Below are 21977 nucleotides of genomic sequence, written 5' to 3'. Positions count from 1 at the left end.
GATATACTTGAGGGCACAACTGTGTCTCTGACAGTTCTGATGGCAAAGACAAAAGCAATAAATGGCAATGAATTCTCACATAGCTAAGATGTTTCAGCCAGAAGTAGCAGCAACCTCATATGCTATCCTACTCTATATTCCATTTTTAAGAGCCTTAGGGTGCAATCCTAATTGTGCCCTATGCCAGCCCAAGTTCCTTGGACTGGCCTGGGAGGTTCACAAATGTGCCGTAAAGCACGTTTGTGGCTCCTCAGGAGGAAGCCAGGCTGGCGCTCCAAGAAGCGGCAGCCTGCGGAGGCTGATGGAAGCCTCCGTGCCAGCTTCTCGCCAGCTCCTTGTGTTGGCTCAGATGAGCTGATGCAAGGACAAAAGGTAGGCGTGGGGGAGTGGGGAGGAGGAGGGAGGGCAATTGGCGGCCGCGGAGTGGGTGGAGCGGAAGGCAGGGCTGGGATCCGGCAGTTATGCTGGATCCCATCCCCCGTTCCCGGAGAGAATGGAGCAGCTTGAAGCCCTCCGCTCTCCTCAGACTTGGGCCACCTCAGGAGGTGGCGCAAGTCCAAGGAGACCCATAGGCACCAGCAGCCCTTACCCAGGAATAAAGAGGAAAGTTTCCCCTTGCCTCTGGTTAAGCCACTGCTGGCCACAATCCTGTGCTGGATATAGCGCAAGCCTCCTGGCTTGCCTGTTGCAGCGCAAGTTAGGATTGCGCCCTTTGAGCTTCACTCAATTACATTACATTACAAGAACCATCCCAACAGTCAATGGATTGACCACTTAAAATATCAAAGATGATTTGACAGGAAATCTACACTAAAAACAAATGCTACATTACATATTAAATTCCCCCCTCTACTGAGAAGAATGCCAGGAACATTACAAAAAAACACAAAACAGCAATACATAGTGGCTTGCTTGGCCACATGGACTCAGATATGGCATAATAGTACCAAAATACATTGGGGACTGTGATGGTCCAATGCAGTCCACGGGGGGGACGGGGATGGGGACAGGGGGGACGGGACAGGGGGACTTTCTAACATCAAGATTTACTGTCATCGGAAAGTGAGCTGAACCCTCCCAAAATCAGAATGAAACTAGGGGGCCCTTTCTGACCTCCATCTCCCTTAAATTTGAACTGTGCCTTGGGCTGCAGTCGTATGCACATTTACATGGGAGTAGGCCCCACTGAAATTTAATCAGTTACTTCTGAGTAGATAGATATAGCAAATAGGCACTGTACTGTTACGCTGCAATTCTAAACCCACTTACTTGGCAGAAGTGCCATTGAATTAAGTGATACTTACTTCTGGGTAGACATGCCTAGGATTGCACTCTTAGTTTCATACAAAACAATCTTGATGTGTTGGATCCTGGATATAAATAAATTGGATTTTTGGGTTGCTGCTTATGTACTGATGATAGATTAGTAGAGTTGCATTCAAATTGCAATATAGTTATGGATATGCTAGTTGGTCCCGCACAGATTGTGGACACTATATAATAGCAGGAATATGATGATTGTCAAGTCTTTGAGTCTCAAATACGCTGTGGGCAACTCGTAAAGTTTGCCCATCAGGACTTGAGTCAAGCCGTGCTGAACTCGCCCACCCCCGAAAGTAAGCCACCTTCCATTATTGCTACAAAAACGCAACACAAAATTTTCTGTTTTGTAACCAGGATATCAAACATATCAGCTTAACAATATTTGCCAAGCCTAGGAAGGATGGAGCCTTTATACTTATGCGGTCTACTTGGTGCCATGTCTTTCATGAACTGTGGATCCCAGAGACTTTGCTTGTTTTCACCTCCAATCATGGCTTGTACTCTGATGGATTTTCTGAGTTCTCCACATACTGAGCTCAAGAATGCTATCATCTTAATACAAAAGAAAGAAATATACAGTATATATTGTAACATCCTCAGCATCAGCTGAATCCTGTTCCTAAGTACAATGTTCACGTTGCATCTAAAATAAGTAAAGCGTTTTAAGGATTTGCAAGGCAGTAAGCTTCCAAGTGCTCAATTTCGTGTCTTGCGTAAAGTGAGACTGGCAGCGTCAGCTAATCCAAAGTGGAAAGTTGTCTGCCCTGCACATAATTCAGCACAGTTTGGCAGCATCAATTGCTAATCTTCGTTGGGAGCAGCATCCAAAGAAGAATGGCCACTAGATGTCTAGATCAGGGGTGTCAAACTCATTTCATACCGAGGGCCGAATGGCATTCATGATGCCTGCTGAGGGCTGGAAGTGATGTCGTTAGGCAGGAAGTGATGTCATTAAACAACTCATAACCAAAATTAAGCACTTTTTCTCACTTAGGAATTCATTAACTACAAATGACAGAAGAGAAAACACATAAATCTTTATCATATTTCAAGATATGGGAGAGCCCAATTTTCATGGGGGCTGCCCTTTTAGCAGTAACACCTCAGCACTTCTCAGCAGCTGAGAGCCTGAGGGACGGATAAAAAGCTTCCGCGGGCCACATCCGGCCACCAGGCCTTATGTTTGACACCCCTGGTCTAATTTTTCCATCAAAAATATCATGCAGCCACAAATAAGAACACGATACTGTAACTGCCAGCCTAGATTCTATTAGGGTGCAATCCTAACCCACTTTCCAGCACTGACCTAGCCTCAATGCAGCCCCAAGGTAAGATAACAAACATGCTCTTTCCTTGAGGAGGCCTCCTTGACTGCCTCCCCAGTGCAGGATGCAGTGTACGCCACACTGGCACTGCTATGTCAGTGCTGTAAAGTTGGTTAGGATTTGGGCCTGTGTTTTCTAAATTTAGCAACTGCGCTGAAGTAAGACGGATTTTGGGGGGTTCAGTTTTAGTTGTGTAACTTCAAAAAACCTTTGCTACATCTCAAATGTATGTGTGCCAATAAGGCAAGGATATTAATGCTCATAGATATAAGCTCACACTAAGCTATTTTGATCACAGCCTGGTAAATATTCAAGTGCTTTCAAAAAGAGGGGTGCTGAAATGCACAGCTGCTGCACAACATACTTTACAAGCAAGCAGTTCCAATGTACATGCTACCATCTATTGTTCTAGGCAGATGGAAATGCTCTTATGAACCTCTAATTGTAGCATGCCACATTTAAATATAGAAAGTACTGTGTTTCAGTGGGCCCACACCTACCTGACTGATCATTATCAGAGGAAAAGATGGTGAGGGTTGATAGTTGCTCTAACTCATGCCACTGAAGCTATGGGGCTCTGCAAGGTTCCACCTTGTCTCCCATACTTTTTAACATTTATGGAAGGCCATTAGAGAGGTCATTTGAGTTAAAGGATCAGTAGGCTGTTAACACCAAGTTCTGTTTCTCTTTTAGATCAAATTCAGGTGAAACAGTGGTCATCCTGAACAGGTGCTAGGAATTGGTAACAGACTGAACAAGGGCCAGTAAACCAGAGCTCAACCCAGAAAAGACCAAATAGGGTTGGCTGGGAAAAGAGCAAGACCAAGAAAAAAGGCATTTGGCCTGTTCTGGATGCACTCCACTGCCTCTAAAGGTTTAGGGCTACAGCTTAGGAGCAGCATTTCCATCTGGCTTTGCTGATGGATGCCAAAGTATCACCTCTAGCACAAAGTGCCTTTAACCAGCTTTGGCTGTTTCACCAGCTACAACCCTTTAGGGCTCAATCCTATCCAACTTTCCAGTGTCAATACAGCCTTGCCAACAGGGCATGCACTGTAACCTGCGGTGGCAGAGCAGTCATAGAAACCTCCTCAAAGGTAAGGGAACATTTGTTACCTTGCCTTGGGGCTGCATTGCTTGGGAAGTAGAATAGGATTAGGCCCTTAGAAAAACATTTTAAAAAATATCTAGATTAGACTATACCTAGGTTAGACTACTAATGCACCTGGTGCATGGTTGTCATTAAAGACTATTAGGATAGTACATCAGATTGGGTAGAAAAGATGTACAAGTGCACATGTCTCCCTATGTGAATCAGTGGAACTGGTCAGACATATCATCCAACCTGGTCCACAGTCAGATAGCATGCTGCTGCAAGCCTTCCAAAGGCTGGATGTTTTAAGAGTGTTGAACAGCCACTTAATCATGCATTGGAGCAATGGCATCACTCTTCCATCATGACTTGAACTACAACATTTATTCTCTTACCCCTGTTGAGCCCCAGCCTGCCCAATGGAGCTACTTGGATCTGTGCCAACTAAATTGCTGGTGCAAGTCCAAGAAGCCTCAAGTAGGGCTTTTAAGCTTGGGATGGGGATTAAGATATGGCAGAGGCCTCATCCATCCTGGTCTTGAACCTCCCCCTCCCCACCCTCATCGCTCAGCACTGTACTGACTGGCCCCATGGCCATTCCTCAGGATTCAGTGCCTTTCTGCCTGCACTGCTTACTTACAGGGTGTTGCAAAGTGCTTTATGGTGCTTTTACAACACCCAGCGCCAGCACTTGCCCAGCTTAGGATTGGGCCATTAGTCATTATAAAGTTCTTGTCACATCCGAGTCTAGACTCTTAATTTTATGTTGAAAATTTATGCTCCAGTAACAATCACTAATTAATCCAGTCCATGAGCCCAAAGAGCCCAAAGAGTCCATGCCTTGTGTGATAATTAGTACCTCTCACAAAAACATGTACTGTGTACTATGTGCTGCAATTAAAAAGATTAATTAGAAATTCTTCTTCTGTATCTTGCAGAGTAGCATGGATTACTCATTAGCACACATAATTAATGAACAAACCAAAAGGGTTACTTTAACAGCCAGACTAAAAATCTAAAAGAGTTAAATGGAATAAATAAATATTTTAAAACTTCCTCTTGTTTTTCAGGCTTGCCTTTCCCCCTTTCTACAGTATTCTCCCTTTCCATTTCTTAGATATACTGTAATTAACTGAAGCTGAAGAAGATCTGCATCGTTTGGTATGAAAGTTGGGACAGGAAAGTGACACACCTGTGCCTTCAATGCAGAGAGAACAGGTATTTAATTGCAAACATATCATACATTGCATTATGTAATCTGGTGTCACACAGATTGTGGATTCCTCCTATAGATAGATTCACATATCACGCTCAAGGGTCACTTCACAACATACATTTTACGGCTACAACTAAAATATTTTAAGTTTATATTGAAATATGTAAAATGTGAATTAGACAAGCGTGCATCACAGACACATTCACCAGAGACTCGCAACTGACTCGCCATTTCCCCAGCAACTATAACAGTGATTAAGAAGTGAAAGAAAAAGAACCCTACAAAAATGAGGAAAAAATTGTCACAAAACTGACAAGGCAGATTAAGCTATCTAAAAGTGACTTAAAAGAGACTTATTTAAAAAGACAGAAATGGGGATGACACATTTAGGATCAAATTAGGTGTGACCCTACACAGGTAAGTAGTTCTTCTGCATTCTGTTTTGTAAACATAAATAGAATGGGGACACTCAAACTCTCTCACATGGGTGGGGGCAAAACGTAGGGGGCTTTAAAACTTTGCCTTCCTTATAGTTCTGGCCCAGTTTGTCCCACCCCCAGCACACTATTTACTTTTGAAAAACAAAATATAGAAGGCCTACTTTCATGTTTAGGGTCACATCTATTTTGACTCTTAAGTTCTCTCTTAAAGCTTTAGAAACTTCAAGCAGTCCATTACACCAATATAAACCCAAGTTATGAAGTCAGTTGTTTCAATGAGCTTACAACAGTTTATACAACATAAAGCAAACCGTGCTACTTGCATTTGGCAGGATACCATAAAGCTTCATCACTGTATGTCCACAAACTCACATGAACAGCGGTTTGAAAATGTTTTGGGATTGGAAACGGCTCCAGAGACCAACAATGGTCTTGGAGAGCCAAGGACTCAGAGGAGCTCACACTGAGCTAGACCCTCAGATTCCAGACATCACATGAACATAAGAACAGCCCCACTGGATCAGGCCATAGGCCCATCTAGTCCAGCTTCCTATATCTCACAGCAGCCCACCAAATGCCCCAGGGAGCACACCAGATAACAAGACACCTGCATCCTGGTGCCCTCCCTTCTAACTCTCCCAACACTCAATTTTAGTGGATGTCCCCTGGTTCCAATGTTATGTGAGAGTGTAAAGAGCATCTCTCTATCCTTCCCATGCATAATTTTGTATGTCTCAATCATGTCCCCCCTCAGGTGTCTCTTTTCTAGGCTGAAGAGGCCCAAACGCCGTAGACTTTCCTCATAGAGAAGGTGCCCCAGCCCAGTAATCATCTTAGTCGCTCTCCTTTGCACCTTTTCCATTTCCACTATGTCCTTTTTGAGATGTGGCGACCAGAACTGGACGCAATACTCCAGTTGTGGCCTACCATTGATTTGTACAATGGCATTACAATATTAGCTGTTTTGTTCTCAATACCTTTTCTAATGATCCCAAGCATAGAATTGGCCTTCTTCACTGCCACCGAACATTGGGTCGACACTTTCATCGACCTGTCCACCACCACCCCAAGATCAGATCTCTCTCCTGATCTCTCACAGACAGCTCAGAACCCATCAGCCTATATGTGAAGTTTTGATTTTTTGCCCCAATGTGCATGACTTTACACTTACTGACATTGAAACGCATCTGCCATTTTGCTGCCCATTCTGCCAGTTTGGAGAGATCCTTCTGGAGCGTCTCACAATCACTTCTGGTCTTCACCACTTGGAAAAGTTTGGTGTTGTCTGCAAACTTAGCCACTTCACTGCTCACCCCTGTCTCCAGGTCATTTATGAAGAGCTTAAAAAGCACCGGTCCCAGGACAGATCCTTGGGGCACACCGCTTTTCACATCTCTGCATTGTGAAAATCGCCCATTGACACCCACTCTGTTTCCTGGTCTTCAACCAGTTCTCAATCCATGAGAGGACCTGCCCTCTAATTCCCTGACTGTGGAGTTTTTTCAGTAGCCTTTGGTGAGGGACCGTGTCGAACGCCTTCTGAAAGTCCAGATATATAATGCCCACGGGTCCTCCCGCATCCACATGCCTGTTGACCTTTTCAAAGAATTCTATAAGGTTCGTGAGGCAAGACTTACCCTTACAGAAGCCATGCTGATTCTCCCTCAGCAAGGCTTGTTTGTCTATGTGTTTTGAGATTCTATCTTTGATGAGGCATTCCACCATCTTACCCGGTATAGATGTTAGGCTGACCGGCCTACAGTTTCCTGGGTCCCCCCTCCTTCCCTTTTGAAAAACTGGTGTGACATTTGCTATCCTCCAATCCTCTGGCACTATGGCCATTTTGAGGGATAAGTTGCATACCTTAGTCAAGAGATCAGCAACTTCATTCTTCAATTCCTTACGTATCTTCATTCATGTATCTTCATTCTCCCACTGTCACGGAAATCATTCAACGCACACAACCCCAGCCTTTTGCTCACAAATTTCCTACGTCCCTTCATCTCATGCAATGATGCCTGGATCTTGGCAATCAGAGCTGCTTTCCCCAGCCAACCTAAATATTACCCTAAGCTGGCTCCAAACTTTCAAATCCCTAGTCCACAAACACATGTCCACTGATTTTCAACATTTTTTTTCTTTATGGCACACTGACCTCTATGGTTTTCACATCCTGTGATGTCACTTCCAGCTTCTAAAAGTCTCTTCTGGGTTCTGTGGCTCTATTTCTAGGGTGACTGTAGTAATAAACTGTCACTCTTCCTCCCCTGGCTGTAAGAGCCATTGGCTAGTATGGTGGGCATGTCAACTCTAAGGAACCAGCAGAGGAAGAGGGACAATTTGTTACTACAGACAGTTGCCTTAAAAACAGTCGCAGAACCCAAAAGAGTTTTTTTTTCAGAAATTTTCAACTACTGTGCTCCAAACTCCCACAGCTCACCTGCAGATCTTTCATGGCACACAGGTCAAAAATTGCTACACTAGTCTGAAGCTTTTTCTAGCTAAAGCTAGAGAAGGCTGCTATCACGTATACTATTGCTGTTGTCTCCTCTACCAGGCAAACATGCATGACAGCTGAACTCTGCAAAAGGAAGATGTAGTTTCCAGGGTGGTGGTTTAGAGTGCAGAACTGGCAAGGAACCATTGAAGTATCCCCTTTCCAATGGCTGCCTCTCTGTTCCAGAGTCCCCCTTTGCAAAGCAGTCAGTCTTGCTCTTAAAAAAAAAATCTGCCCGCAACAGTTACGTACATTTGCAGGTACTGTGTAGGTAGTTTCTCAGCCGACTTAATTCCTAATGAAAAATTCCTAATGGAAAAAAAGTAGCTGCAGTAGGCCACTTAAAAAAAAAGTTGGAAAATGGGTTGGACATGCCCAAACAACTAGTTTGACCCCCAGTTATATTTTCCTTTAGTCATTTTTAAACATACTTTTTCCAATTCAACATAATAGTGCTACGTAAGTCCTCCAGCAGTAGGGAATACACTCAAGGTCTGTTGCCTTTTGCATGATTCTTCGGCAATGCACATTGAACCTTAAAAAATCTTTTCAATAAGACTAAACACAGTTCAGTAGTAGAAAACATGCTTTGATTTCAGAAGGTGCGAGTTTCAATCCCTGGTATCTTCTAGTTGAAAAATCTCGAATAGTACAACTGGGAAAGACTCTGCCTGAGACTGGGAGTACTGCTCTCAAACACCACTGGGCCAAATGGTGTAACTTAGAACAGGTGTTCCTAAACTGTGGGTCATGACACACTGGTGGGTCACAGTTTGGGCCATCCCAAACTGATTCCAATGGCTTCAGTACTAGCCATTCCGGAAGCTGAATGACTAATCGGGAGCCTCTGGGGGGCTCTTCCAGATCATGCTGGGCTGCAGACCCACTCCCACACAGGCCTAAGAATGGCCCCCAGAAGCCTCCAGAAACAACTTCTGGTTTTTGGAAAACCGCTTCCTATTTGCTTTCCAAAACCAGAAGAGGCTTCTGGAGGCTTCTGCGAGTCATTCTGAGGCCCACAGAGGCTGACAGAGTGGGTTTGCAGCCCAATGCGAACTGGAGAAGCCCTCCTGGAGGTTCCCTTGGGCTTCCTCCAGCACCACCAGGAGTGTCACGACCCACTGCAGAGGATGAGGTGGGTTGTATTGCCAAAATGTTTGGGAATGGCTGACTTAGTATGAAGCCACTAAGTTTCACAAACCTTTGACTATTCTTAATACAGTGAGGCTGCAATCCTACACACACTTGCCCTGAAGTAGGTCCCAAGGAACTCAATGGGAATTATTTCTGAGTAGACATGTACATAATTGGGTTGCAGATGTTTTACAAGAATAAAACACTCAACTTTGAAAGTTTAAGGTTTAAAAAAAAAATGCAGTGGATGAACATCACATCACACTATATTTTTTCCCCAAGTATGCGGAATTATTAAGATTGCTCTTTTCTGGACACTTGGAGAAAAACAAAAAACAGGAAACAAAAAGAAGGCTTGAGCCTTTAATCTGCTGTCTAATGAGATGGTTCCTCAAACACATTTTAGGCTAATCTATTGATGCAACACTCTGCTAGCTGATAATGCTTGCCAAGTTCTTTTTTACTTCTTTACAGAATCAAGATACCAACATTCCTGGGAGGGCAGTGTAATCAAGTACTCCTCCCTCTCTAAATGCAGAGTTTTAAAGCTGAGTTGTATAAAGCAATTATACATTATAGATCAGCTAAACAGTTTGCTCAGCATGTCACTCAAATATGAAACTACTGCCCAGTTCAACATTTTGAAAAATCAACCTTACTGCATGAACAGTGAATGCACCACTTAAGATTTATGGCCTACAAGCAGGATGATTTAATTTAAATGTCAAGGGTCAGCTGTACAAGGTCATTTTTTAAAATAGCCTAACACAAACACTTCCTTTCGATTTATGTTGTGGAATGTTTTGTTGCCACTGCAGCAATGCAAATGCTCCACATTATATGCAATGATTGAAAGAAAATATTCTGAACAAATAGTTCAGGGACTGCAATTAAAAACTTTATACCACTTTCCAGGAATATTTCTTCACCTCAGTTTTATAAATCAACTTGCTGATAACCAATTAACGAACCTTGCCAAAGAATTCACAATACCAGCTGAGAAGGTATTTACTACATTCATGAGTATCTTGTCTGAAAAGTAAATATTTATTCAAAGATTTATACACTGCCTATCTTATGCTAGAGCACATGCCCAAGGCGGCTTACAATTTCAGAATGAAGCATACAATACAGAAAACAAGTTAAAAAGAAAAAACCATAATAAGGAGAATACAATCCAACGGGGGCGGTGCCACAACTAATAGAGCCAAAGCACTGCTACAGGGGCACATCACACAACCACAAGACAAAAAAGAAAAGTTTTGAGCTCTCGCTGCAAAGCCAAGAGGGAAGGGGTAGTTTTCAATTCCCCTGGTAGAAAATTTCATCACTGTGCCACCGCTACAGAGAAGACTCACTCCCATGCCACCATCCCTCTAACTTGGTGGTGGCACTTGAAGAAAGGCCCCTCAGATGACCTAAGACAGTGGTTCCCAACCTTTTTTCACTTGCATACCCCTTGACAGCACATTTCCATAAATTGTACCCCTCGTATTAGCAGAGTGTTTGCAATTAACATACTTGCTTTTTCATATATATATATATGTTTTCAGCTACTGATCCATAACTGATAATACACAAATTGATGACCAGAAACTAGCAGTTGCTGGGGCTTTTGCAGCCAGTTAGCTGCTTTTCTTCCTGCCTTCCCAGCCCCACAATTCCAATACAGACCTACCTTTTCCTGCCATTATTCAATTATTTTTCAAGTACCCCCCAAAGGTCCTGGCAAGTATCTCTGGAGGCACATGTACTGCAGGTTGGGAACCACTGACCTAAGAGATTGGGCCGGAATGTAAGGGAGAGGGCAGTCCCTCAGATAGCCTAGACCCAAACAGTGAAAGGCTTAAAGGTCAGCACCATGAAAATATTCAGCTAATGGGTGTTTCCATACTGACATTTGACAACTTTCAGCTACATCAGGAATTCTGAAACAGACAATTTTGTGCAGCCAGTAAACAGGTGGCAACTGCAATCAATATGTAAGAAATGTAAGACAGCGCTTAGAAAAACATTTTGAACTGCAAGGAAACCTTGAGAACTTTATATTAATTTACAAGCAGACACAAAAATATGGCACTTGTGCAATTATACAAGACACTCTTGTAATAAAGTAATATGCTACCAAAATGTATTTGGTTGGCCTCCTCTATGGGAAGTGCAGTCCGTATAACCCCTGAAACAACAATGCAGACAAATCCAGATGACAGATCAACTTGACACTAAAAATCACAATGAGATCCTCTTATGGGCCATACCAGTAGGGCAAACCTAAGAGTATGCTGAAATGGCTGTTGACATTTACAGCACAATCCTATCCATGATTACTCAGAAGTCAGTCCCATGGTGCTCCATGAGGCTTACTCCTAGGTAAGTGTGCATAGGACTACAGTCTGAGGGCCAAATCCTATCCAGCACCAGTGCAGCCTATCCAATTTTCCAGCACCAGTGCAGCCATGTCAATGGGGCATGTGCTGCATCCTGCAGTGAGGGAGCAATCATGGAAGCCTCCTCCAAGTAAGGGAACATTAGTCCTCTTTCCTCAAGGCTGCATTGTGGCTGCACTGGCACTAGAAAGTTGGACAGGACTGGGACCTTAGTTAAACTGGCAGATGTTCTCTTTGTGCTCACTAGTGGATGTCATAGATCAGGGACTGTCAACAGAAAAAATTCAAGAAGAGTGCAAGTGGATGAGGAAGGCAGGGTTCCTGAACTAAATACCTAGACTCAAGATGCCCTAATATAAACACTAATAATGCCAGTGCAATCCTGTTTAACCCAGTCATGCTGTTATTTGAACACCCTTATTCCTTCTTTTCAAAACTGCTGAACCAAATTCTCTTCATCAAGTCACACATGCAATTCCACTGAATCAATTATAATGCCATTCAAGACCTGTGCTTGCGTAGCTGCACCTTTACCATATCTCAGCACTTTTAGCAATGTCACCAACAACATGTTCTTGATTTGTGGAACTGATGCAAGAAGTCTGCTTTGAAAAGACATACCTTGAGGTTGCAATTTCCACTTTAGTTCTCGCCATGGCAGCTGCACGCTGGGCACCCTCCAGCGCTCGCTCCACCTTCTCTTTAGTTTTTGTGTTCCTTATCGGTATAAGCTGCTTCCTTATTCCACGGACCAAAACGTTGTTTTTATACTTTCCCTCTTCCTTGGTGTTATCTGGAAACATGGTACATCCATATCCATGCCTCTTATTATTTAGCCACTCTCCTTCATATTTCATGCCATTTGAGCGCTCGCTAATACCAAAACCACTACGCTTGTCATTCTTCCATTCTCCCATGTAGGTTTCTGTTGTGGTGGCATCAACATGGTCTTCTACTGGGCAATAATCACAGTCCCCATCTCCAAAACTAATGGTAGAATTGGCATCACTTGAACTAATTCTGCTCATTGCGGCATCGCTCCTGACAGAGCTACGTTTGCTAGAAATGGATGATTTTGATTCTGACTTTCTAAGCTTTATACTACCGAGAAGCGATCCTCTTCTGAACAGGCCTCCTTTTTTCTTACCACCAATACCTTCAAGATCACTGTGAAAATTCAACACAAACCCTCCTCTTGTTCCAGCTACACTGTCCGAAGTAGCATCGTGTAGAACAGTGCCATTGCTCTGCTCACTACGAAGTGAAGCCAGAGATGTCCGGAGGGGTGAACGGATCACAGTTGCCATGCCGTAGGGAACACTTTGCCGCATACCATAGCCATGCCTCATCCCTCCTGTCCACTGTCCCTGGTATGTACCTTTAAAAAAGTAAAGACGACCAATAAATACCTGACTTACATTTAAAGCATATCAATTGTAGTGAAGATTCATCTTTCGTATATTCATCACTAAAATATGAACACTGGAGTAAAAAGAAGCAATTTCTCGTTGTGAGTCATGCATACAGAGCAAAAAAACACGCAAAACGAGAACAGGCTAGATTACAGTTATCTGTAAACATTACAGTGAAAACAACTGTAAAGGGCAGTAGGGCTCAGTGACGTACACTGGGGGGTGCAGACCACACTGCATGACACCATGGGGGGGGGTGATAGCAAAAGCTCTAGAACCCAGGTTCATTTGCCCATCACACCTGGCTACCCTATTGGACTTCTCTGCTGCAAGCCCAGATCTCCAGATCCACATCTGCTGGGCTTCCTGAGGTCGAACCCAGGTCTATGCTGGTTGACTTGGCCTCCTGGTTGATTCGCTTTTGTTTTAAGCTTTCAGTAAGGCCAGATCTACCTGATAGGAGCAAAGAGATGGATGGCCAGGCAGACTGAGCATATGTAAAGCTCCAATGGTGGACATGGTGGGGGGGTGACACCATGTGTTACTGCACTTATGTCACGGAGCTCCTCAATGAAATAAAAAACCCAATGAGTGAGCAGTGGTGGCCAGTTTTTGTGTAGAGGGGGTGGGGCCTATTCTCCTCAGGTGCACATTCTTCTCTGTTCCCTAATCCAGAAGACTAGAGATAAAAGCATGCCAAGGTTCCAGGTTGGAGAGTACTCTGGAACCTCTCTCATAGTCTGGACTTGGTTAGCTTACAAAGCCACCCTCAGACTGGCAATGCTGAGGGAGTGCAAAGGGGAAGGGATTCAGAGCAGAGCAGTACTAGGTTGGCAAGCAGGCAACTGAGATAAGGCCAGGCTGCATTATAGCCAAGTTTCACAAGCTCTTCACTTCTTGAACAGACCCTATAGTGCCACTTGGAATACCTGTCTCACTGGTTATCAATCCATAGCCAGTCCAATTGTCCTTCAACAATTGTGTAGAGGAGGGAATTTCAGCAGGTGCAATTTGTCATCTGTGGAATGACAAGCTGCACCTGCTGAAATTCCCTTTTCTACACAATTGTTAAAGATCCAGGAACCCTAGTTGAAAGGTTGGCCACCCCGTCCTAGAATAATGCTACACACTGTGCCAGAGGGACAGATCTCTCCTGTTTCCACAACTGCTTGAGGTTGCTGAAGTGCTGCATGGTATTTGCCATGGCATCCTGGTATATGGGATTTGAAGAGAAGAGGGAAAGAGTTGAATTGGAAGGGAAGAGGAGGGGAAGAATTGAATTGGTTTGCGGTTTTATGGGAGTTAGGACAGGCTAAATTTGAATATGCTTGGAAATATATTGAATCATATCCCAACTTTTTTGAGAAATGCTTTTTCTTATTTCTGAGCTATTCAGATGCAAGCCATGGGCGGATCACTTCCAATGGGTGAACAGGCAAAGAATCCTCTTTCTCAATTATTGTGTATGTCAATGGAATAAGCTTAGACACCTTACCATACATTTTAAAATATGGTCTTCCATTGAATGGCTGTATTAAAAGTTTAGGCAGCAAGACAATGCAAGTTTATCAGTTCCAAATGTAAAAATATTTACTAATTGATTCAACCAATATTATAACAGACTGAAGTCAAGTTAAATTTCAGACTTAAAACACATACAATTTTGTGACTATATAAATAATTAAAAAACATAACAAGCACACCAGTGCAATATGTTATTGTCTAGCATGCAAGTAGCTCCAGTTTACAAGGCAAAATGTATTTCAGTTCATACTAATCAGTGCTTAAAAAAATCTCAATACACCAATTCAACACTGTCACCCATTTAAACATTCATTTCTCTGTTTTCAACCATCTTTGATTCTATAATAAGTTTCAGAGATAATAGATAGATGCCCATTTAGTTTCTCTGCTTAAGCTAGTGTCAACATTCTATACCAAATAATTTAAAATAAACAAAATCTGAATCTTTGGTATACATATTCCTTTGGACTGTTATTTAGTGTTCAGAATTAATATCTGTTTTTCATTCTTATCTATTGTTTTTCTACTGACTTAGTAAAAAATGATTTACAGGCATCCCCCTATATCTGCTGGTCCCATATCCATAGTTTCATTTATCCATGGCTCCCAAATCTTCCCCCTATCATGCTTGTGACTCACCTATCTTTGTTTGCAAACACTTTGCAAAAGGCAGCTTTTTCTTCCTTTTGCTTTAGAAAAGGAAGGAGACAGCAAGAACCTAGTCTAGCATTTCTGCTGCCTGCCTCTGTTGTCAACTTTCTGTTTGTGTTCTCACTGTTGACTCCTCTAGCAGCTACAAGTCTAGGTTCTCTCTGTCTCCTTCCTTTTCCAAAGAAAAAGGAGAAAAAGCTGCCTTTTGCAAAGTGTGGGCAAACAAAGATAGGTAAGTTATGAGCGCGATGGGGGAGAAATTTGAGTAGGGTTTGCTACTATTCACGGTTTCAGACCTCCACAGTAGCAGTAGGAAAATATTCCCTCCGGATACGGGGGAGATATCTATATATGCAAAACACATAAAGGTATATTTGGTACTTTCCATTAAGTATGTGCATACTTATACAGAGTTTAAAAAGCATATTTTAACATGTGCACTTTTTCAAAAATGCTATAGATGAGCTGTTTGTAAATTCAGGCTTCAATTCTAAGCACACTTACTGGAGAGTAAGCCCTATGGAATATGTGGAACTTACTTCCAAGTAAATATGTACAGAACTGTGCTATAAATTGTGCAGGAGGATAATGGGAAGAATTGGCCTTTTGATTTTAAAAAACTGAAATTTTCCACTTTAAAAAATGTTTCTAGTAAATGCAGAGAATATTTTGAAGCATAACTCAAATATATATTAAAAGTTATGATTGATATATTAGCCAGCAAAATGATACACCGATTTTTAACCTCATTAATAACCTCATTAATTTCAAACAAAACACACACAAAAATGCCTTGACTTGAGCCTGGCAATATCATGCAGGCAAAGGGGGAGAAGATGCATAAACTTTTCCCCACCCACAGCTTTTTTGCCCCAAATCTTACTTCCCCAAGTAGGTTTGCCCTTGTGGCATTCAAAATACAGTGACAGCAAACATGCATTTGAAACTCTGGGGGAGCTTCGAGGGGGAATCTGGAGCAAAGAAAAAGAAGTTAAAAGTGTCTTCTCCATCTCTTGTCATTTCTCTGCTCCGAGTTCCTCATTCTCCAAAACAACTTTTTTTGCATTGTAGCAGATGTAGGAAACTGCTAGATGTATTTGCCTGTAACATGTAGTTTGCTTATTCATTCAGTGGCCTTCTTCATGCCATCTAACTCAATGGGACTTGCATCCAGAAAATATGCAGTTGATTGTATTATTAGGCTGCAATTCTGAGCAAATGGTCCTGAAAGCAACTTCTCACTGAAATTCATGGGCCTTCCAACTGAGTGAAAAGGAGCAGGAATGGGTTGCTGGATTATATGGACATTTCACAGCAACACTGTCACTGTGAATCTGGAACAATATTTATTTCGTTGCAATGAAAAACGTGTATAGTTATATGTCAAAGGGCACAAACCTAACAGGTCTACTCAGAAGTAAGTCCTATTTTGTTCAATGGGGCTTACTCTCAAGAAAGTATGCTGTGCAATTTTAATTGCCAAAGCAAAATTTTATTTACTTAAAATACTGTTATCTTGCCTCTCTGACTTCATGAGGTGGCTTAGGGATTAAGACTTGCAATGCAATGCACTTTAAATCAGAATTGATCCAATTATAGCCTCAGGGTGGAATAAATCAAGAGCAGCTTCACAGCTTTAAAGAAATTTCATCTGTGTAAATGGGAGGGGATCGGGCCTATTTTTGCTTTTTGTACAGTGCTCAAAATGACATAAGTACAGTATGTCAGTGAAGCAGTCTATCTGAACAAGATGTACTCTTAACTGACCTGAATGAACTTCTGTTTGATATCTCTTGCTATGCTCACTGCGATGCCACAAGAAACCCAGGATTAAGTGGCCAATATATTTACCATGGAACTTCTAGTAACAGAGCTAATCAAGAGTTTGGGTCAGCATAAATGTAAGGTATATATTGTGAAAACACAGCTAATTGCCTTTAGAATTACAACAGTGTGTTGGTCTCTTGAAATACAGAACTTGCTGTCCAGAGAAATGAACGCAAACTTTATTAAAATGTGAACAATGACCCAGAGCTTTCCAGATTCCTGCACTTTTCTGACCACTTCTAATCTCAACTTAAAATTGTTTTTGTATATTCTATTAATGGGCTGCTCAAGATTATTATTTTAGTCATACACATACTACAAAACAAATCATTCTGATGTATATATAAAAACATACTATGGTACTCAGTACACAGGAACCTATTCAGACAACCATGTTATCAGGCACCAACTGTCAAAGTGTGGTGAAATTCTCTTTACCACTTGGTAGCGTGATACAGATGACCTCAAGTGACCCTGGTGTGAGACATCTTTCCCTCTCCCAGACATTTTAGTCATCTGTGGGCTCTACCTTGCTGCAAGTTTTGTTGAAATCAACCGATACTCCTCAAGAAAGGAAAATGAGCATGTTTTATCAGCTACCCTTAGTCTGAGAAAGTGTCAGCCTTTTTTTTAAACTAGTAAACCATCTTGCAAAGTGTTTTTTAAACTGTATAATAAAAATTGAATAACTGTGTGCCCAATCCTATTCAATTTTCCAGTGCCAGTGTTGCTGTGCCAATGGGGTATTCACTGCTTCCTGTACTGGGAAGACAGTCTTGAAGGCCTCCGCAAGGTATGGGAACACTTGTTCCCTTACCTCAGGGCTACACTGCAGCTGCACCAGTACCAGAAAGTTGGATAGGATTGGGCCCTGCATAGGCTAAAAGCTATACAGAATTTCCTAGAGACATTACTTTATATGAACTGGCCAGAGACCACTTAAACCACCCTCTTAAGTTTAACCCAAACTATCTTTACTTTAACATTTTCAGGAGCTCAGTTCACATCACTGAGTTCAACATGTCTCTTCATCTTGTGTTTCTAAAGCAGGAGTGACCAAAAAGCAGGAGGCGAAGAGTGGGCTCTCCCCATCTTTTTCCAATATAGGCTTACAAGGGGATTCTAATGGGCTGTGGCAGTTTCTCTTGAACATCAAGCAATAAAGGGGTATGATACTCTGTATGCAGGCATGGAAAACCTGTGCAGATCAAGTAGCAAAAGGTGTTATAGCTCTGCGCTGTCCGCTTCTGTTTCAACTCCAGAAGGCAGCTCAACATCATCATCATCCCTTTGCTTGAAGTTACCAATAGATGGCAACCAGGCCCACCAATACATAGGAAAAAAACAAGGTGCAATATGGGTACTGCTATTTCTGGAGATGGAAGAAAGTTGAACTCTTCCAGCCATTGGTGTGTGGGGCAGAAAGAAACACCACACTTTGAGTGCCAAAGAAAAAGGACTTATCCCAAGCCTATCCAATTTTCCAGTGCCGGTGCAGCCATACCAATGGGGCGTGCACAGCATCCTGTGGTGAGGCAGTCACAGACACCTCCCCAAGGTATGGGAACATTTGTTCCCTTGCCTCAGGGCTGCACTGCAGCTGCCCAGATGCTGGAAAGTTGGATAGAACTGGGCCCTTAGGCAGCAATCCTTACTTGGATTGTAAGTCACCCTTACTGGGGAGTAAGTCCCATTGAACTCAGTGGGACTTCTGAATAGACATGCCTAGGATTGAGCTAGGCATGCACACTTTCCTGAGAGTAAGCCCCACTGAAGACAATGGGACTTTTATCTGAGTAGACTCTCTCCCTGGGTTCTCTGCCTGCAATTATTATTAACAGTATTTATATACTGCTTTTCAACTAAAAGTTCACATTCTTACCAGGGAGTAAGTCCCATTGGCTATAATGGTACTTACTTCCGAGTAGACATGCCTTGGAGTGGGACTGCAATCCTACCCACACTTTCCTGGGAGTAAGCCCCATTGGCTACAATGGTGCTTACCTCTGAGCAGACATGCCTAGGAGCGGGCTTGGACTGCAATCCTACCCACACTTTCCTGGGGCTAAGCCCCACTGGCTGCAATGGGACACGCCTCTGCTGGGGCTCCGTCAAAGGCAGAGCCCGGAGCCAGCCAGCCAGCCAGCCGCCCGGCAGGTGCGGAGCGCAGCCCTCCCCGCGCCCCCCAGCGGCCGCCGCCACTCACCGCCGTCCCCGTAGGTCTCGACGCCGTAGCCGTCCTGCAGCCCGTTGCTCCAGGTGCCCTCGTAGCGCGCCGGGGTGGCGAGGCTCTGGCGCACGCCGTAGCGCCCCTTGCAGCCGTGCGACCACTCCCCGCGGTACGCCCAGCGGCCCTTGGCCTCCACGCCCAGCCCGTGGCGCTTGCCCTGCGCCCAGTAGCCGTGGTAGGCGTTGCCGCTGGGCCAGGTGTAGGCGCCCACCACCTCGAAGCCGTGCGCCCAGGAGCCCGCGTACTCGCCCTGGCCGCGGGGGCCCGTGCAGATGCCGTGCCCGTGGGCTTTGCCGTCCTCCCAGCCGCCGCAGTACGTGCCGCCATCGTCGAAGTCGAACCTGCCGCCCGTCATCCAGGGACCGCGGCCGCTGCTCCGCTCGCTGCGCTGCGCTGCGCCGCCTCCCGCCGACACCAGTGCGCGGCGCGGCTCGGCTCAGCCCAGCCCAGCAGCGCTCCTCGGCTCGCTCGGCGCGCGCTGGCTGGCTAGCGCCCGCCCTCGCCCGCTCGCTCGCTCCTCCCTCCGCGCCCTCCTTCCTCGCCGGCTCCCACCCCGGGGAGGGGGCGAGGTGGAGCCCGCCCAGCGGGACAGGTGGCGGCCGGCCGGGGCGTGAGCGAGGGGCTGCCCCGCTGCCGGCGATGGAGAGGAGCGGCAGCGCGTCTTCCCGCCTGGGGTGCCCAGGTGTGCGGGCGAGGGCGCCGCAGACCTCGCCAGCCGGGCAGCGCTTGGACGCGCGTGCGGCTGCGCTCAGAGACTGGGGCTTCCTGGGAGTAAGCCCCATTGACTCTCATGGGGCCTACCGCTGAGTAGGCATGCATAGGCTTGGGTTCTGAGGCTACAGTCCTAACCACACTTTCCTGTGAGTAAGCTCCATTGACTCTAATGGAAGTTACTTCTGAGTAGACAAGCATAGGTTTGACTCTTAGGCTGCAATCCTGTCCGTTCTTACCTGGGAGTAAGCCCTACTGATTCTAATGGGGCTTACCTCTCAGTAGACAAGTATAGGATTGACTCATCCACACTTACCTGGGAGTAAACCCTACTGTAATGGGACTTACTTCTGAGTAGACAGGCGTAGGATTGACTGAGGCTGCAATCCCATCCACACTTTCCTGGGAGTAAGCCCCATTGACTCTAATGGGACTTACTTCTGAGTAGGCATGCATAGGCTCAGGCTCTTGGACTGTTAGCCTATTCCCACTTTCCTGGGAGAAAGCCCCATTGACTATAATGGCATTTACTTCTGAGTAGATATGCATAGGATTGGGCTCTTAGGCTGCAATCCTAGCCACACCTTTCTGGGAGTAAGCCCCATTGACTGCAATGGGACTGAGTAGGCATACATAGGATTGGGTAGCCAGACCCCCCCCCCTTGAACCTCAGTGCAGCTCTTCTTAGATGATGCCCTACCTGCTGAGTGCACTTTTTGAAGCAACCAGTCATTTCTCAAATGAGAGGTTCGAAGTGTTAAGCAAACCTGAGTGAAGCTCTGTCCTGCTGCTTAATCCCTGCTGTGAGTAATTGGTAGTGGTGAAAGAAATGCAGGGTTAGCAGTGCCAAGCTGTCAGTGACCTACCCCACTGAAGCAACAAATGCAGCCCAAAATAAGGGAACTCACAATTCCTTACCTCCAGGTGGCCTCCATGACTGCCCCCACACCACAGGATGCAGTGCACACCCCTTTGGCATTGCTGCATTAGCGATAGAAAGTTGGGTAGGATTGGGCCCTAAATCTCTTCAGACTATGGCCTGGGGAATGTGGGGCTGGCCCTTCTGATGGAATGGTACTCCAGGCAAGGGGTGTCTCTGGCACTGCCTCCATTTAGTCAACTTCTGACTACAGTAATTATTTTCTTCCATTTGCATGACCTTGATGTACAATCTGCAGGTATCATTTTCTGTATCTCATATGACATAATTATATTTGCATGTGTGGCTATAGAAATCCATATTTGCCATGCTGTGTGTAAGTAAACAAAATATTGTTTCCTCTATATAGATGTTTGTTTTACTTAAACTAAGTGAAGTACTTCCCCAGGCCCAGTGCCCCAGTAATGTCCTGGGTCGTCTGCCTCTAACTCTAACCCCTGGTGGGGACTTCCACAGCCAACCAATCAACCTTCATGCAAGCTTAAAACTAGTATAGCAGAAGGGAGAGGTACTCCCACCTTTCTTCCTACTGGACTTATTTTCTACTTCAGGGGTGTCAAACTCATTTCATGCAGCCAGCCAATAGCATTCATGATACCTGTTGAGAGCTGGAAGTGATGTCATTATGCAGGAAATGATGTCATTAAGCTGGTCATGACCAGAAATAATGAGTTCCTAAGTGAGAAATAACCTTTTCACTTAGGAACTCATTAGCTGCAAAAGGCAGAAGAGAAAATACACAAATCGTGATCATATTTTCAACATATGGAAGAGCCCAGTTATCATATGGGCTGTTCTTTCAGCAGTGTCTTCTTGTTGGCATCCTTCAGTCTCTGAAGACTATGGTATCGTGCTCTGAATAGTGTTCTGGAACAGAGTGTCCTCTCCAGTGTGCGAAGCCTGGGTAAAGTAGGTATGGAGGATAGACTGTTACCCATGCAGCAAATCCCCCTCTCCACGTCGCTGAAATGGTCCAATGGAAAGGCAGAAGCCAATATGGCTGGTTCCGGTGGCGTCGCAGGAGTTGCCAGAACGGGACTGTGTTCAGCCATGAACTGCCTCAGGGACTCTGGCTCCGGATTTTGCCTCGAGGTTGATTCCTGAAGCCTTTTCCATAACTGGATGTAGCCACAAGGCAGTGGAGGTTTGGGATCAGAGTTTTCCTTCTCTCAGATGAGCTGCCTTCCCAGGCTAACGCGTCCCATCTACCCAGTGGCTGTTTAGTCACCTCTTATGACAAGTACAGCCAAACTGAGGGCCTATTCTT

General features: G+C 44.5%; 1 protein-coding gene across 2 annotated transcripts in view; it reads right to left on the bottom strand.

Moving 5' to 3' along the window:
• Nucleotides 1-19524, bottom strand: part of JPH1 (junctophilin 1) — an 87733-nt gene extending 68209 nt beyond the window's left edge. For both annotated transcript variants that reach the window (XM_066623978.1, XM_066623977.1), the window contains exons 1-2: nucleotides 19036-19524; nucleotides 12037-12793 (exon numbers count right to left, since the gene is read on the bottom strand). In XM_066623978.1, coding sequence (XP_066480075.1) covers nucleotides 12037-12793; nucleotides 19036-19414 — 1136 coding nt within the window. In that variant the 5' untranslated portion in view covers nucleotides 19415-19524. The remainder of the gene's footprint in view (nucleotides 1-12036; nucleotides 12794-19035) is intronic.
• Nucleotides 19525-21977: the final 2453 nt, after the last annotated feature.

Source organism: Tiliqua scincoides, chromosome 4, assembly GCF_035046505.1.
Source record: "Tiliqua scincoides isolate rTilSci1 chromosome 4, rTilSci1.hap2, whole genome shotgun sequence".
Classification (NCBI taxonomy): Eukaryota; Metazoa; Chordata; class Lepidosauria; order Squamata; family Scincidae; genus Tiliqua; species Tiliqua scincoides.
The sequence above is the reverse complement of the archived record's forward strand: the minus strand, read 5'-3'. Positions and strand labels throughout refer to the sequence as shown.